This window comes from Liolophura sinensis, chromosome 6 (assembly GCF_032854445.1).
Source record: "Liolophura sinensis isolate JHLJ2023 chromosome 6, CUHK_Ljap_v2, whole genome shotgun sequence".
NCBI classification, from domain to species: Eukaryota; Metazoa; Mollusca; class Polyplacophora; order Chitonida; family Chitonidae; genus Liolophura; species Liolophura sinensis.
The window spans coordinates 22,503,764-22,521,848 of NC_088300.1; the positions used below are offsets into that span (position 1 = coordinate 22,503,764).

The window sequence follows — 18,085 nt, forward strand, 5'->3', positions numbered from 1 at the left end:
TCAATCGAATAAATAAATAAATCCACCATAGGTATGAGCTATATTCCAGTGGCTTTTGCATCCATGTATGTTTTTACTTCTACTACATGCTTTTCATTTTGCTGAAACTGACAACTGAATAACTGAACACCATGGTAAGATAGATCATTTTGTTTACTTTATTATTAAAGTATAATACAGTTGAAAATTCCTTGATACAACACCCAAGACCCAAGAATAAAATACATGTACGTGTATTTATAATAGATTTAAAAGTACTGCACCGTACCAGTTCGGAGTGTTGTAATATACAGGTGGAATACAGTGAAAAAATCCTTTACAACAGATCTTTTAATGTAGACAAAAAAGTTAAGCATAACAATACTAACAGCTTAGTATAGACTGTCTGATATATCCAGAATGACAGCATCTACAAAGTTTAACCTGACTGAAATATATTTAGGCCATAGAGTTATGTCCTAAATTCATAGACTATTTGTAAATTCAAGTCCTAGCTGTAATTTGTACCCAAACTTAAAGCTGTCCTGTTTAAAGAGACTATACCAGAGTTGTCACAAATGTTTGACTTAAGCTATTCTAATTAAACTCTGCAAATTTCCTCTAATAGCATTTATACACTTTGATAGTTTATGTATAGATGAAAATTAATGAACTTTGCCAGACACGGATGTAGAGAACTTGCTTTAGAGAAGTTGCTTCACATATTGGTACAAAATGGATGCACTCCATTCTTGGCAAAAGGAATTTTGATGTCATGACGTCACAAGATTCAACGTTGTTACAAATGTGTCGGACATCAGGATTATAATTAATCATATGCGTGTTCTTACGTGACAGTGCGGAAAACATTTCCCCCTTTGGCTGAATCTGTAAGAGTCCAACTGGCATCACACTATCACCATGCATAAGGCAGTAACAGGCTGAGAAATGATTATAAATGCTACTTCACTACAACAATTTATATACAAGTCATAATATAGAAATTTTCCTAAATACTCTCTTTAACCTGTGGCGTAGTATGGCCACTGTAACATCCCAGGTTAACTCCAGACTGCCGCATTTGTAACTCGCAAAGTATTAACATGTTCATTCACACAATGAACTTTTGGACATGAAACAAGATACATATGTACAAAATTATGTAAAGTAATTGTTTGTGTTAACTGGCCTCCCTGTTAAGCTTAAAACATAACATTGCTGTATTCATGAGAAACAATAATTGTTATCAGTAAATAAAGGAATTATACACACAACTGTGTATGTCATGTCCACTAAAAGATCATGAATATTGTATCTGGCCTAAAGGTTAGTCCATGACTAAGTCAAGTATCCTTCAAGTCTCATTCTAAGAGTTGTATTCATCTGTGAAAGTGTTTTGAGGTTTGTGTTGAAGGTAGGGCAAAATCCTATTGGAAAAAGTTTTACCTCTAAAAGCAATTTTTATGACATTTATTTGACTCTAAAAACATACTACTCAGGGGCAAATTTTTAGGTCAAATATAGGAACAAGAAAACCCTAAATTTTAGAGTCCAGACAAGGCCATATCCAGTAAAGTGTTCAGCTCTGAGTTATTAAATTCCTTACACAGCATTATTCTAAGTCACTGCAATAAAATCCAATACTGTATAATACATTTTGCATGGTATTTTAAAAACTCGTACATCCTTTTCTTTCAAGTACTGATATTTTTCTTCTCTAATGGCCATTTATCTGGGCTTTGCTTGTGTAAAGAATAGTGGTTCGAAATTATCATTACAGTAAGCCATCTTGTGACCAAGACTTCTTTAATTACTTTACTGATTCTGTGTGTTATTTCCCAAACACAGTCCATATGACCAGGCAATATAGAGACCTCCAGATCAATGCTGTATTGGCCAAGTTGAAAGTTGTATTGGCCAAGTTGAAAGTCGTATTGGCCAAGTTGAAAGTTGTATTGGCCCAAGTCATAGTGCTCCACAGTGGAGATGCATTGTTGGTAATATGACATCACCAATGAGGGATAGGCAATACTTAGACCATAACATACACAGTCAATTAATAAAATTATAACGATAATCAACTGTTTTCACTGTGGTGTTGGCTGGCAGGTCGTAGAGGCCTCAATAGGAAATATAGAAATCTTTGATATTAATAACACCTTGTACATGTACTTGTATACCAGCCACAGAATCCCTTGTTGTATTTTTTAATCCACTACATATTTTATAAATGGACATAGACCATTAAACATTAGCATTAATAATGATGATATATATTCTAAATTTTCCATCAAAGCCAGACTAACAATGATACTTATTATTCTACCCAAACACATCTGGACTGTTTCACACAGCACTATTACTAGTATTATATAAAATCTATCTGTGAAAGAAATTCCACGGCTAATGCTTCAGAAAAAACGCGAAACTCTGCAGTGGTCAGTCAGTCGAGAAACGATCTAATAGGCTGAGTTAAACAACTTAAACCAACAAAGGCTCAAAACATACATGTATGTAAACTGTTCACTTTTATACTATTAATAATTGTCACATACATAAACCTCTATATGTGATGCATATTTCACATATATATACATAAAATAATTAACATAAAAAAAACTATGTCTTGTGAATGCACCAACCTTTAATTCCTAGCCTACATCCACTCCAACAATGTAGCCACCTAGTTTTCAGCTGAATACCCATCAATATGAAACCAATTCTCCCTCTGATATGCCAGTGGAGTGTAGGCCTTTGCCATGTACAACTGTTATGTGTGTGCAGTCCCTAACAGGCTGTTATTCTGGTTTAGACGTCCATGTGCCCTGATTGCAACTTACATGTTTGCAATACTTCAGACTGGCTGGATCAGGACATCATCACAGCATATGGTATGATATAAAGCTGGAGTATTATTCTATAGAAGTTAGGTGTCTAATATAATGGCTGATGTACAAGATCTTTTCTTGCTTCTATTGTAAGTTACATCTGCTTGGAAGACTTAAAGGGAAAAAAAAAATAGCAATACAGATACGTGGAAAAAATAGCAAGACAAGTGAACGTGTACAAACCCTCTTAACAAATATCTCTGGAAACCAAGTAGGATTAGCCTTTCTTTTATTTGCAAAAGAAGTAGACCTTATCAAATTACAAACTTCTGAAACTTTACTGTTCAGATTAGGTCAGCATTCATCGCTGCATGTAACTGCCACCAGCAGGTGAGAACTGTGGAGAGAACTAAAACTGCGGAGAGAGCTAGAACTGTGGAGAGAGCTAGAACTGCGGAGAGAGCTAGAACTGCGGAGAGAGCAAAATCTGTGGAGAGAGCTAGAACTGTGGAGAGCTAAAACATGATCCTTAGCACAAAGTTTCTCAACTTCACTGTTAGGATCAGGATAACATTTATTGCTGCTCATCTCTGTCTTCACAGGTGTAACTGCCACAGGTATGTGAGAACTGTGCAGAGAACTAAAACATGATCCTTACCACAAAGTTTCTCAACTTCACTGTTAGGATCAGGATAACATTTACTGCTGCTCATCTGTCTTCACAGGTGTAACTGCCACAGGTATGTGAGAACTGTGCAGAGAACTAAAACATGATCCTTACCACAAAGTTTCTCAACTTTTCTGTTAGGATCAGGATAACATTTACTGCTGCTCATCTCTGTCTTCACAAGTGTAACTGTCACAGGTATGTGAGAACTGTGCAGAGAACTAAAACATGATTTTAACAGCTTCTGAACTTTACTGATAGAGTCAAGTTAACATTTTTTGCTGCTAGTAACTGCCACCAGCAGGTGAATTAAAACATGATCCTAAATACAAGGCTTCTGAACATTACTGTTAGGAGCCATCTCACATTTATTGCTGCTCATCTCTAGTCATGGCAGGTAACCTCAGTAACAGGTGAGAACTATGGGCACAGCTAAAACATCTGCAAAGTCTCTAAGCTTCACTGTCAGGGTCAAATTCACTTTTACTGCTGCTAATCTCTGCCATGGCAGCTAACTGTCACCAGTATGTGACAACTGAGAGGACAGAGCTAAAACATGATCCTAACTGCAAAACACAAAGATCTTTCTTTTGCCAGGGGGCCATTTAGGTCGAAACTGTATAGACAGATATTAAACAATGCGCTGAGACAAATGAAGTTTTGTGAGATCTTCCTGAGCATTATATTAATGACTAGACCATCGTTGGCACTTGCTTAAGAAAATGTCTCTAACATACAAAAGTATCTAATACTAGCTGCTATATAGTACATAATATGTTTTAGTGTGTGCAGTGGCAATATACAAGACCTAATGGACTGTTCCTATCATTTCTAAATACGTATACTTGCAAGAGCAGGGAATATATAAAGGCATAATATGTTTACTATACAAACTATGTAAAATATTTTGCTGTAAATTTCTGCTGTAAATGTGAGAGATTCAGACTCTACCTTAGAGGCTTAACCAGATGTCAGGAATGCCATATAAAAGATCAATAATATTTATCGGTCCATATGTTATACATGTATATCTGTCTCACCAAATGTTAAGTAATGGGCATGACATTAAACCTTTCTATCTATTCACAATGATCCCAAGTGCATGGGTTTTCTACCATTTCTTGTAGAAATGTGGATAATAACGATGTGGATGTACCTTTCCAATCTAGAATTAATGAAAGGTTGCCTCAATAATTACAATAAGACAGCTACTGTAAAGTAGCAAACACACGTTTCAATATTATATAGTAATATATAGTAATACAGATAATTTGTACATGATAACTTACTGCAGACTGGTCAATTTCATAAAACAAACTTTTAAGTAAAGGACATATTAAAACCCTGAGGTCCAAAAATAGCACAATTTTCTTCCAAACACGTCAAAAGATTTTGCTCCATTGTAGTGCCTTATATTATAAAGCTCTTAAGAATAATTGTGGGCTTATATATATATGCTATATACACTGTACATGCTTATAGATTCTAAGTCTAATCACAAATGATACATACTTACATAACCATATCATGTATACCGATACAATGACATTACTTTTATCTGATCTTGGCGAAGCGTATGTTGGTATTCCGTTGTAGGATCCTTTTCAGTAACACCTTTCAATAATAATCTTTTCACAATTCACTGACACAGGTACATACCTGTATATTATACCCACTGCTTGAGAATAACAGCCATATACAACGGATGACGTGACAACAATTATTAAAAAATCTCAAATTCAAAAACTGCCGATAGCTTTACATCGCTGCTCCAAGTATAACCTGTGTGTAAGATTCCATTACAGGTGAATAGACACAAATGCTAGCAGTGATCAATTACCTGTGATTAAAGCTACTGTCATTCTTCAACCTTTTCGCATGTTTGCAATGTGTTTATTCAAGCAATCTCTGAGGGCATTATTCTGCGCAGGCTCATAAAATTACACTTTTTGGGAAGTCTTGCAACTGGCCAATCCAAACCAATGTAGTTCTGTCTCAAAAATCAAATTGAAAACCTGCATGAACAGCACTGAAAACTGTTCTTTCACATGTGAAACGGTTGAGGAATTAGGATATTAAGAAAGATGATTAAATGTCAAATAAATAGCTAATAGTTGTGTAGCTTGTGTAATACGGACATGCTGAGATAAGTATTTGCGGAGTTCAGTATGTAGTGAGCAATGAGAGTGATTTATATACATTCATAATATAAATCTTATCATCTGTACGATAACTCAGAATTGCGAATAAAATTCCGCCACCCATGTTTTTTCTGTGGCTTCGGTTATCGTGGCATGATCTAGATTTAGTAAACTGATTGTCAAGAAACTGAGACATCCAAACGTGCTTGACATGGGCTACACATAAAACAATTATGTACACGTTTTCCTGACATTTTAACTGATTTCAATAGACGCGCATACAAAAAATGAAAAATGATACACATTTCAGGTTGTCCCTCTGCTATATAGATCCCTGGAGCATGTTACAGCTCATAGATCGTGTTGGAGTAGAGAAAACTTGACGTCAGCGGGTACAACAAAACCATCCAAGTGATGGCCCCGATCAGAAAGCAGGCCATTAGTTTGGTGCGAGTGGGCTGTTGATATGCCATCACCTCTCCGAAGGCTGGGAAGCCCATGTGATTACAGAAGGCATGAGCTATGACAGGAGCCAACAGGTGCCCTGTGAACATACACGTACAATAATAAATAATTTCTTCAGTTCTTTATTTACAATGTATTTCATTGGTGTTAATTGCTGAATTTTTGAATGAAGATTGTTGTCAGATCTATAGGTAGAGGACATCTGAAGGCTGGGAGTACATCACTGCTTCTTGCAAGGTATATGACAAACCTCAGTAAAGTAAAAGAAAGCCAAAATATGAAGTAAGGTTCATCATTTGGACAACTGAAAACTATACATAAAATACTTTCATTTTTTTTTCTTTCAGATTTTTTAAAGAGTGTTGAAAGGCAATCAAATGTTTGAATACTGTGGTGGGCTTTATGAGCCATACTGACTGTATCTAGAAACGTCAGATCACCTTTTTTCCCTGATGTTCACCAGAAGAAAGGAATTTTTGGGAATGTTATTTCAGTAATGTTTTACTCATGGGTAAAATTCCAACCTTCAGTGTCGTGATTAGAGTTGGATAAACTTCCTGTGATGTCAGAGTTCCTAAGCTCTGATAGTATGGTCCATAAAGCCCACCTTACAATTCAAATGTTTGAACGCCTTTAACTCTTTTCACAGAAACTTCAAAAAATTAAATGAAAGTATATTTGTGCATAGTTTTAAGTAATCTATTTAGTGCTGCCTACTTTGATTTTTAGAGTTTTTTTTCCTTTACAGCCACACAGAACAAAAAAGAGAGCTGTATACAAAGCTTGGTATTCAGTCACAACAGTAGCTAGCTGTCAGCCAGGGTTTCCTCCAACAATAAAACTGAACGTTCTCCCACAAGTAAAATATTCTCGAATATAGCTCAAAACGCCAATCAAATAAACTGACAATTGTGTTCCAACAGATATGGCCACACCGATTTAAAATGTTTTACAGGCAGAATAAATCTTTATCCACTGTCTGAAGATAGAATAAAAATTACAACAAAATTGAAAAGATCATCTAATTTGTGGAAAATGTAGACTGTCACAGCAATTTTTCCTGCTGAAGACAAATTTATAAGAGAAATTATAATATCATGATGGAACAAAATAAAAAGGTGGATATGCAGTTTTATTTGTATTTCAATTTGTAATTGTTTAGTGTCGACTTTTCATGTTGCTTAACACAGCAATAAAATTTATTCTTCATAAAGTATTTCTCTTTTATCTTGAAACCACTTTACTAGTGTATAGCCGGGCTTATGAGTATGGCGTCGTTGAGCAGAAACAACCCTGGTAAGATTGGAGTGGCCATACATGGTTATGGAGTACCCACAAAAAAAACAACTTACCTGTTCTTAAGAAAAGAAAAGCTGAGTAAGCACCAAATATTGTAGTGTAAAATAATTGGAAACCTGTGAACAAAAAAAAAAAAAAAAAAAGATTCATAACTGGTTCAGAGCAGAAACTGTACACCATTTTCATGACCAAAAATTGCTTATTATGTAAGTCTACATAATAAGCAGTAATGTTTTTTTAATCACAAGACAATGATAAAGTGGATTTTGAATTGCTTTTACTACTGTTTCAAAGTAGCTTAATGTTAGACTTACATCATGCCCAACTATGCAGCCATTTCATATAATGGATAGAAACAGTACAAATGACTGAATTTTGGAAAACTCTTCACAGTGCACAGTGAGGGCCAATGAAATATTCAAAAAGCCTGAGAAACAAGGTCACTTGTGAAAAATCAGCTTTCACCATTCGTCATTTCATGAAATCCTGCACATTCAGCTTTTTTTACTATAAATGCATGCATACCATCATTTCTTTCACGAAAGAACATTGTTTTAAAAAATCCATGCACTTACAGGCCTGCTTAAAAGCTTCCTTCACTTCAACTTGTCCATGAATAATTTTCTCAATCATATGGTGAAAATGAGCTGAAAGACAGACATCAAATGAAAGTAGCCAAGGTCATCAAGTGAAAGTGTTTGCTTATCAATGTACCTATCAAAATCTGCGTGCAAAAAGGACACAAAAACCTGACAATCATCTCACAAATAACACACTTAATATAGACACTTCAGATCATATGATGACAAGTACCTTTGCAAACTATTTTCATCTTTTCATTTATTTGGGTTTTATTGGGTTGATCATAAACTGGAGCTAATACACTCTAAAACTTCTGCTTACTTTTCCCTCCTCCTTTCCCTACTTCTGCTTTCGTACTTACCAACGCCAAAGAAGAATGGGCACAAGAAGACAGACCAGCCTGCCCCTATAGTGGGTACCAGAAGAGGCAACATACAGGCACGGAATATGAATTCTTCAGAGAAAGGGGCCTGTAATATAGTACTGTATCTTTAGCTTATTCATAATGGAGAAATAGCCAGTTGTACGTTCATAAAACATTATATGTACTTCTTACAAAAAGGCAGAAAAGGCGGAAAGTCATTGTGCTATCAGGCAATACCAATGATAGAAAAAGAAGTCAACCAGACTGATGTCGCCTATGTTGTTGTTGTTTCACCATTAATTTCTCTCAAGAATACTTTTCCATCAAAATGACCCCGATGTGCTGAAAGTTTTTGCGCTAACACTTTTACGTCTAGGGTGAAAAAAATTTATTCCACAGACTGCATACATCTCTTTACAGCCACATCCCATATTGTTTTGAACTCCTCTCAGTGGCAATAACTAATGGTAAGGTGGAATCTGATTGGACTATGAGTCATGCATATTTAAGAAGGAAAGTTCAGGGCTTCGAAGAGATAATATGGCTCAGTAAAATAAAGGTGGATGATGTTGGACTTCACTGACTTCATTAAATGTGTGATGTGTGTTTGCCAGAAAAGACTTACTGGGCACTGAGAAACTTACCACAATGTGGTTTCTCAGCCAGATGATGTTTTTGATGTTGTTTGACCAATACTTTGGCTCTGAAAAAGATTGAGAAAGCCCAGTGTAAACACAATCATTTCTATTTCTTTGGGGAAGAAATCACAGTAGAGTAAATGTTTTAACTTTGACCAGGATATGAATTAGCAGTTTGATACCACAAAGGCGTCCAAGCACAGGAGTTTCCAGATTCGATCTTACAACATCACAGTGACTTCCCTTTGTGTGGATTAATAACTCGATGGAATGGGGAGGGCCATCAGTTCACTTTAACAGGGGGTGGGGTGGTGAGGATATGTACAAAAGTTAATATCATCCATAATCTATGACTTTCATTTTCTGGACTACATGTATAATTTAGTTGAGTGGATTTTTTAGGAAATTACAACAAATTGAAGTCATGGATAATTTTCAATAATAAAAATATATGTATTGCATTTGTCCATGCTAAAATGTACTGAGTAGCCCTCGCTTGCCGTACACTGGACACGTCACAACGCAAAGGGATGTCACCAGAATGTTGCAACATCAAAGAAATTCCTATGTTGTAACATGATTTTCTAGCTCAACTCTTCCACAGACCATAAACAAGCTGTTTGGTGCCTATTCTTGTACATACCATAATAGTGCGAGGATAAATTCAATATATCAGTAGACAAGAGCTAACAAACATGGAGTAATTACCCAGGTACAGCCTGAAAACACCATCCATGTAATGTAAAGTCAGGGGGCCGAAGAATAAAATCTACAACATAGTAAAAGGACATTTATTTACTGATTTATATAACTGAGGTTGCCTAATTTGATATTACTCAAATTATCAAGGTGGCTTTTCTCTGAGTTGAAAATTTAAGATGTGAAGTTGCTCCCTTCTAAACATACAAATCGAGACAACATGTAATTCCATTCAAGCTTTAGAAGTCAGCTTCATGATGTCAGGTTTCATAAATAAACATACATTTTGTCAAACACCCATTATCAACATTTCATTGCCCAAGGACGTACCATAGTGAGAATAAGAGGTAGTATTAGGGAGGGGATCAACCCATAAAACCGGATTCCAATCCATTCGAAAAGCCCATGTGCCTGAAACAATCCAAAACAGAGAGATTTGTAAGCAGCGAAATGCAGCTCTACAAAGCAAAGGAAACAAAGCCTCACCTGGCAGCTGTTTCTCAAAAGTGACTTAACTTTATGACCGCGTATGGTATTTACGATGGGCTTTTTGCTACGTCCGTTTCTCAAAGCATGTCTTTAATCTCACCGGCACGTGTAGCTCCTACAACCTATCAGCGGCCTAGTTTTGGACAAGAACTTGAACTCTTCAATGAAAAAAGGTGAAAAATATACAGGCACTGATGCAGAAGCAACAACAACAACATAAGCTTTGACGAAAGGTGGTTACATGTGCGAACACTTCTTCGGTTCATTTGCTGTAGCGGGTTACTGAAACGGGAATAATGTTTTTGTCAGCTGCTTACTGCGGCATCTGTGGGCCACATTTGCCTACATATTTGCAGGTTTTTCATTGTTATGACTGACCTATGACACCTCATCATGGGCGAAAAATGTGCGACCTGTCGAGGGCGTAAATTTGTTTTGAGAAACAGTGACATCAAAAGTTTTATGACATAAGATGGGCCTAAGTCTACGACAGTCCTAAGTCTTTCTGAGAAACAGCCCCCTGGCATCATATCTCTGTGACTTAAGATCACACCAGGATTATTTTTACATCACATTCACATCAGGTAAATTGTACTACAGGGGGTTTATAACAGGGCAGTTGCTGGCTCCCTGCAGCCTGATACTTCTGTGGAAAATTGACCAGGAAGCTGTCTACTTTGATCAAAACTCCTATTTTGCTTGACTTAATTCTTTGTCAGGTAGCTGGCTACTTTCCCAGGGTAGCCTTCTTCTCAAAAAGTTAATGAAAGCCCTGTAAACTGTGGAAGACTGTGTTTTGAGAACAATTTCAGTTACACTCATTAACTAGCGTTTTTTGTCGATATACCTTTTCAATGAATCCATACTTAAAAAATTCTCTGTTGGATGTAACCTGCCACTTCACAAAAGATTGAGGCCTTTTTTCAGGAGAGTGGTGGGGTTATACCCAACAAACAAGTTTTTACTGATGGTCGCATGGTTTATGCTCCATTAAACAGGTTTTCCTCACACAAGTTTATTAACCCTGTTTTTGGCTAGAACTATTAAATAATACATGCACCTACATCAGGGCTTTCTGACGTTGACCCGAAGAACCAAAGTAAAGGTGGAACAAGGACTGACACCAGCCCAACGCTGACAAACCGTCTCTTGATAGTATCTGGGTGATCCCTGCAAAATAAAATCAAATCAATTAAAATTATTAGATACAAGTAAAAAAAAAATCACCCAGGATTCGAAATATGGGATGCATACATGCACCAGTGCACCAAAATTTCTTCTTTCCAAACATAGAAAATACTAACTACATTCACTGCATGCATGCAGATATTGATTACTTTTTAGGACCTAAAATTTTGTCCATTTTGCCGATTTTGCAAGTTCTCTTGATCTAGGAAAGGTCTTTTGAGGTTTATGAAGAAGGAGTGAGTGAGTGAGTGAGTGCTTGGGGTTTAACGTCGTACTCAACAATTTTTCAGTCATATGACGACGAAGGAATCATTAGGGTGCATGTACGTGTAATGTGCCTCCTTGTTGCAGGACGGATTTCCACCGCTCTTTTATTCAGTGCTGCATCACTGAGACGACTTACCGAAGGCACGGGCCATTATACTGATATGGGTCAACCAGTCATTGCACTATCCCCTTCATGTTGAACGCCAAGCGAGGAAGTTACAACTTCCTCTTTTAAAGTCTTAGGTGTGACTCGATCAAGGATTGATCCTGGATCTACCGGTCCCGAAGCGGACGCTCTACCATATGAAGAAGGAAGGGTAATATTCTACTGGTATCAACACCCAATATAAGGGTACTTTTCTGAAGTGAATTTTTATTTTTACAATAAATCTAGCCATTTTACTAGCTACATGAAACACAAAGTTAAACACAATGTAAATATATATATAATAAACGTGACAGGTTGACTCAATTACATGATGCCTTGCACACATGGCCAGTCATCACAGTGGTATTCCAAGTGGCTTTTAATCAACACATCATGTTTGACTTCCCTTTCACCCAACATGCAATGTTTGAGTAGCAGTTCAGAAAAGTGGAGTGAGAACAGAATGAAGCAAAATATGCATGATGGTGCTTGTGCAAGCGAGCTGAGAGTTGTGCCACAACTGACATGTTATGGACTTGACCTAAAACGGTGTATGCTTAACCATAGATAGTTGAAGTAAATCAAACAGTGAGATCTATTTTCAGCAATTCTTGATATTCATCAGCCTTAATGTTTAATTGTTGAATTAAAAAGCCTGGTATGTCCATTCCGCAAGGCACTCTGTGGAACAAAGTTGGCCATTAAATTCACTTTAAAACTGCTGCACATGCCAATTTCTGGTGTACGTTAAAGAGAATATGACCTTTATTACCACTCCTGCGAGTGTAAATCCATTCCCAAAAGGAAATGTTGTTGAAATCCATAGAAATATTGCCTTCTCACTTGTCAAAATAACTTTGTACTGCCATGGCAAGTCAGGTATACTTAAATCTTGGAACAGCACACCAAAAGATACAAAAATCAACCTAACAATATAGAACCACGCAACCAGTCTCAAATAGCAATGATTTCATCCGTCATCATGAATGTAGGATAGAGAGAACAATTTGCCCAGTCAGTTGAGCCTTAATTCCGAAGACTCCAGTGCGCATCTGCACTGTTATCCCTGTTTTCTGCCCGTTGCCTCAGATACAATCTGGATTTTGGATGAACCTGATACATCACACATGCACACCGCAATTTTGACAAGGGAAAAGTCAACACTGTATCAGGTTTTCTGCATGTAACTAGTCTGAAATTGATTGAAACTTGCAGGAGTGATCGAAAAGACCCATATCTCTTCTCAGTCCACACCAGAAATTGGTGTCTGTCGCCGTTTTGGAGTGGATTTAATGGCCCACTTTCACAAAGTGTCTAGCGGAATGGACCTGCAGGTTTTTTTTAATTTAACAATTAAACTTTGAGGCAGCTAAATATCAGAAATTCTGGAAAGTAGATTATGACTTTTTATTTAATTGAGCTAGAATTGAAATAGCCATCTGACTTGACTCAGAAGCCATTACCTCAACAAAAATTTCCAACCTATTTAAGAGGGGATCAACAATTTGCGACAGACAGCAAACCTCAGCTTTAAAAACACCCTTAAACATGTCCCAGTAGTAAGGTTACTGCCAGTGGTTTATTCCTAGTTCTAACGTTTAACAATCAATGAATGAAGTCCAACTTGATAGGGACTAACACGCGTTGTTGTTGCATTGACTAAAATGAGTCATGCTTCCACTGATGATCAAACATCACCTCAGGGTATTCTGTTAAATGTCTATGTTTAATTCATTTTACCTGTTTTTAGAGACACTGTCAGCCCAAACATATAAGCTCCCAACATATATCACTGCAAACAAAAGGCAAAGCAAGACCGCCTGCCAGGCTGCAAGGATAAACACAAGCGCCATTTTCAACATATGTGTACACCTTTTGGCCCTCTAACAAAGAAGATGGAGAGTACAAATGCCACATCAAGAAGTTGGAAAGTTTTAAACCCTGTCCAGACAACATCTGGTACAAAAAAAAAAGAAAGAAAAAGAACATATATACTCAAGAATAATTTGTTTAGTATACTACAGCAATCAGCATTATGGTTGGATAAAACTGGACATAACCTGGTGGAAAACCCAGAACCAATCGCAGGTTCTCAGGCTAAATGTAAACTGTCAGGGTATTTATGTAGCCTTGGAACAATGTTTAAGCATGGAGTTATATATGGTATAGGTACCTCCATGGCTTAACCAAGCTGCTGACAACCATACATAAAGTTCATTTTTAGCTGTTTACGTCTTAGGTGATATGATTAATAAATTACAATAAATAACTAAATACATGAACAAACAAATGATGATGTAGATAATGATCAAAGAATCATGATCATTGATTTTTTTTTTTTTTTTTTTTTTTTTGATTGGTGTTTTACGCCGTACTCAAGAATATTTCACTTATACGACGGCGGCCAGCATTATGGTGGGTGGAAACCGGGCAGAACCTGGGGGAAACCCACGACCATCCGCAGGTAGCTGCCAGACCTTCCCACATACGGCCGGAGAGAAAGCCAGCATTAGCTGGACTTGAACTCACAGCGACCGCATTGGTGAGAGACTCATGGGTCATTACGCTGCGCTAGTGCGCTAACCAACTGAGCCACGGAGGCCCCCATGATCATTGAGGAAATGAATAATGAAGGTTTAAACTTAAGCGGGACTGCTGTGATTAAATCTTGGCGGATGAATAAAATTTGATATTAAACCAAGATTAAAGCCTGTAAAAAATTGTTTACCAGGGTATGCAGGATAAACAATGAGAGAAGGAATATATATGTATACAGGCATTTATACCTTCATTAAGTCCATTAATTTTTACATTGATTACTTTGTGGGCCTATAGGCCTACACGTAATTTCTGCAAGTTTTACCTAGTTGAGCTTGTAACATTAAGGTTAGTATAAAATTTTTAGTGCAAAGTGCAAACAAGAAAAATTATTATTTTGTGCACAAAAGAACAATGTCATTCTATGCAAGCTCTCCTAGTCCGATTTCGTTCTCAACATTGACTAAGTCCGGTTTCGCTTTTAAATGTGCCTTACACGTCAGCCTGATTAAAAATGGCTGCCGGTTCTACGAAGTGTGTGTGGCTTCTTTTGGTATTTTTATCGGTTACAGAGCGTGTCTATTCTACTGAGCCAGGAAAATGGTCAGAGTCCCTCTCTGTGGTAAGATCTGAACTCGTGGCTAAGGAATTGACGGATGCAATAAGATTGTGCAACCACTAGTTGGTAGTAATACACATTTGGATAGCTACTTCCGCTGTTGGTTTCCAACAACAACGCCAGTCTGCAAGCACCTCATCACGTTTTGCTTCAGTTGTAATAGTTTGCTGAAGCTTAACTGTGTGAACCTCCTTGGCAGTGTAACAGCAGAGAATGATAGCAGTCACAGTGCTCTTTAGTTATGCAGGGGACAGAACAACTTGAACTTTGAGTTGGAACTGACACTGACAGGAATCTAAAATGTGTACAGGTATTTCAATTTGCATTTGTGAAAAATTGGGTGCTGTTTGCTTTTTCCTTTCAGTGTGAAATCTTACGTTAGTTTATTTATGGTTCACTGAGGGAGGAGACCCTTTTCAAATTGTGTGCACTTGACACGTACATGAATACATAGGGAAGAAATCTTAGATTTTAAAATATATCCCCATATAATATAAACTGCAGATAGATAGTTTGGTGTCCTTGAAATTGATTCCGATCATTTAAGGCAGAAGAAAAACGGTAGAATTTTGTGGTTGAATATCAACAAATCTACTCCACTACAATTGAGCCACCCGTGACCTTGTGACATCACTGCGGTACGTACCTTTCAGGCATGTGGGGCTTACCTATGGTTACAACACCGACCATGGGTGACAATCACTATGCTTTTACAACTGATTTCAAGGTTTTTCCATGCCCATTGGAGTGCAGAAACACAATGCAGGATACTGTAAAGCTACATACATGGCTAACAAAAAGCCACATATCGAGGAAATGTGAAACAGATCAAATTTCATGAACAGATCTTTGAGATGTGCTATTTCAGCCAGACTTACTGCAAGAAAATGTGGAAGGACAAGGCTTATATCCCAAAATAAAGCCAAGCGAAATAGAAGAGAAAGTCAAGATTTTCACACCAGGAATAGGGGCTATTATGGATTCAGGTTCTCAGGAGTTCCGTGTGGGGGCACTCGTGCATATACCGAAAATTGGGCTTAGAATCCTGGGGGTGATCGGCCTTTGTGTACATAAGAGTTGGGCGAATGGAGCGTGTTCTTAATTTAAAAAAAATCCAAACTACCTTTGCTTATGGCTTTTTTTTTTTTATATTTTGTGGCAATATCCATACGTGTCAGTTGTTAATTTTTATCATACTAAGCATTAACCAGCTTACAATACAAGGTTATTGCGTGTAGGCCTGAAAACAGGTTACCCTGTAACACACAGGCATAGGGCCAAACATGTACCTACCATAGGTTTTTTTTAGCAAATCATTGGTCTGGCACTAAGTCAAAGTCAAGGAATAAATAAAGTATCTATATAAGCACTATTTATAAAATATAGGCCTTTGTGAAATCCGTTTTTTGATTTTAAATTTTATGTGTAAACAAATTTGTTTTTGAGAATAGAGGCAACACCGAAGTGTACAGAGAGATGTAGAGCCTAGGCGATGCTGTGCTCATACTGGCGGTAGTTGATATGCTTGAGCATGTTTTCACCACTAATGTGACAAAGTGGCTTTATGAGATTAAACCTAATCATATTAAGAACTCATACGACAACCCCCTACCCGTCTCCACCCACCAGACATCTCGAGGCTGGAGTCCTAATCTGGATTTAGTTTTTATCAGTATAATCCTTTTGATTTAAACAATGTACTTCTCCTGGCAAAAAGCACTAATATGTACAGAGTACAAATCTAGAACACCATATAAAATGATGACTTTCTTCATATTTCATTTGAAACAAAATTCGTCATGCATGCCTTAATTGAAAGCATGCTCCATTCGCCCAACACTTATGTACACAAAGGCCGGCTAGTATTCTACCCCCAATTTCCGGTGTATTCATGAGCCCTCCTACGCAAAACTCCGGAGAACCTAAATCCATAATAGACCTTATACAGATGTTGTTAAGTTACTTGCTGTTTGAAACAGCAGAATGTGATTGTAGGGAGCTGCTACATGTAACTTTGCCCTACAACGTCATTAGGGTTACAGATCGCTATGCGGCCGTGAGACTCCACATGCCGTACCTACCATAACAGGAACCGAAATAAAATTTAAATTGGTATTTCTGTGAGCTACCATTCGCTGCCTCCATTCAATAATATAATTAATAAAATTAATTAATATAATTCAAGCTTTATTTATTTTTGCTGGTGATACCTTTTGAAAACATAATAGATTTGCTTGATTGCTACATTCGCCAGTATTGAGTGACAGACTGGTCTCGACATAGCCACTCACAATCTGCTGACCCGTTTGCATAATTCCTCATGTCAAAGCCGTATCGCTCGACTTGGCTATAAAAATTTATATTCTGTGGACTGCAAAAACTGTGTCAAATTCTCCACGGGTCCATGTATGTCAAATTTGTGTCAGACAGAGCAGACGGTGGCACGTTTGTGTCATTTACCATGTTCGCTATGCTGTACACGCTTTCCAAGGATCTAATGCAACTCTGTTATCTTCAAAAATATTTGATGGAAAACTGTTTCACTATTTCAGGGTGCTAATTAAGTGGTGTACATGTAGGGGTAATTATAGATGAAGGCGCATTATAGAAATACATAATCCCGGGAGGTCTTCATGACTCTATGTCACCCAGCCAGGGCTCCGCAGCCAACAAGATATACTGAACAAAAATATAAATGTAACACTTTTGTTTTTGCAATATTTCACAAGATAATGAGATGTAATGATTTTTGTCAGTGGAGAACTGAGGGATGGCCAAGAGCAAAACCCTACACCAGTGTACATTCCAGTCTCCAAAGCTAAAATGTAGAGTGTCATCACCAGACGTCATCAAAAATTTGGCACAACCGATAATGGCCTGCATGCCCACTGACCGTGCATAACCACCCCGACCAAGACCATCATATTAGCCTCCTCCACCTCCGTTACTGCACAGCCTCTGCCACAGCTAATGTAACATTTGGACTCCGTAATAACCGGAATCCTGCTCAAATAGTTCGGGAAGCAAATGCTGCACCCAATAGTTGTCCCATTTGTGTGGCGCCATGGGGTAACATTTCAGCACGACAGTGTGCGCCCCCATGTTGCTGCTGTATGCAGATTAATTCTATCAGGCTGAAAATGTTGGAGTGCTCAACTGGCCAGCACATTCACC

At 37.5% G+C, this 18,085-nt stretch overlaps 2 protein-coding genes across 2 annotated transcripts in view; one reads left to right on the forward strand and one right to left on the reverse strand.

Moving 5' to 3' along the window:
- Positions 1–135: 135 nt before the first annotated feature.
- LOC135468280 (CAAX prenyl protease 2-like) lies at positions 136–13,615 on the reverse strand. Its single transcript, XM_064746440.1, has 9 exons — positions 13,495–13,615; positions 11,216–11,321; positions 9,993–10,073; positions 9,672–9,732; positions 8,970–9,028; positions 8,323–8,431; positions 7,955–8,026; positions 7,433–7,495; positions 136–6,159 (listed from the first exon to the last, which is right to left on the reverse strand). Exons 1-9 carry the CDS (start codon positions 13,605–13,607, stop codon positions 5,960–5,962), a joined length of 864 nt encoding a protein of 287 aa, XP_064602510.1. The 5' UTR covers positions 13,608–13,615; the 3' UTR covers positions 136–5,959.
- A 1,190-nt stretch (positions 13,616–14,805) lies between these two features.
- The window catches only part of LOC135466675 (transmembrane protein 87A-like), a 32,672-nt gene continuing 29,392 nt past the window's right edge, over positions 14,806–18,085 (forward strand). Inside the window, exon 1 of the mRNA XM_064744306.1 lies at positions 14,806–14,914. Within this exon, the coding sequence (XP_064600376.1) occupies positions 14,807–14,914 (108 nt within the window). The 5' untranslated portion in view covers position 14,806. The remainder of the gene's footprint in view (positions 14,915–18,085) is intronic.

Excerpts from the sequence above, each read along its gene's own strand:
- LOC135468280 (XM_064746440.1), bottom strand. The coding sequence starts at position 13,607 with ATGGCGCTTGTGTTTATCCTTGCAGCCTGGCAGGCGGTCTTGCTTTGC. Across the intron at positions 9,733-9,992 it reads TACCTCTTATTCTCACTATG|ATTTTATTCTTCGGCCCCCT; the intron begins GTACGTCCTTGG and ends ACTATGTTGTAG. Across the intron at positions 7,496-7,954 it reads GGAAGCTTTTAAGCAGGCCT|GTTTCCAATTATTTTACACT; the intron begins GTAAGTGCATGG and ends TTTTGTTCACAG.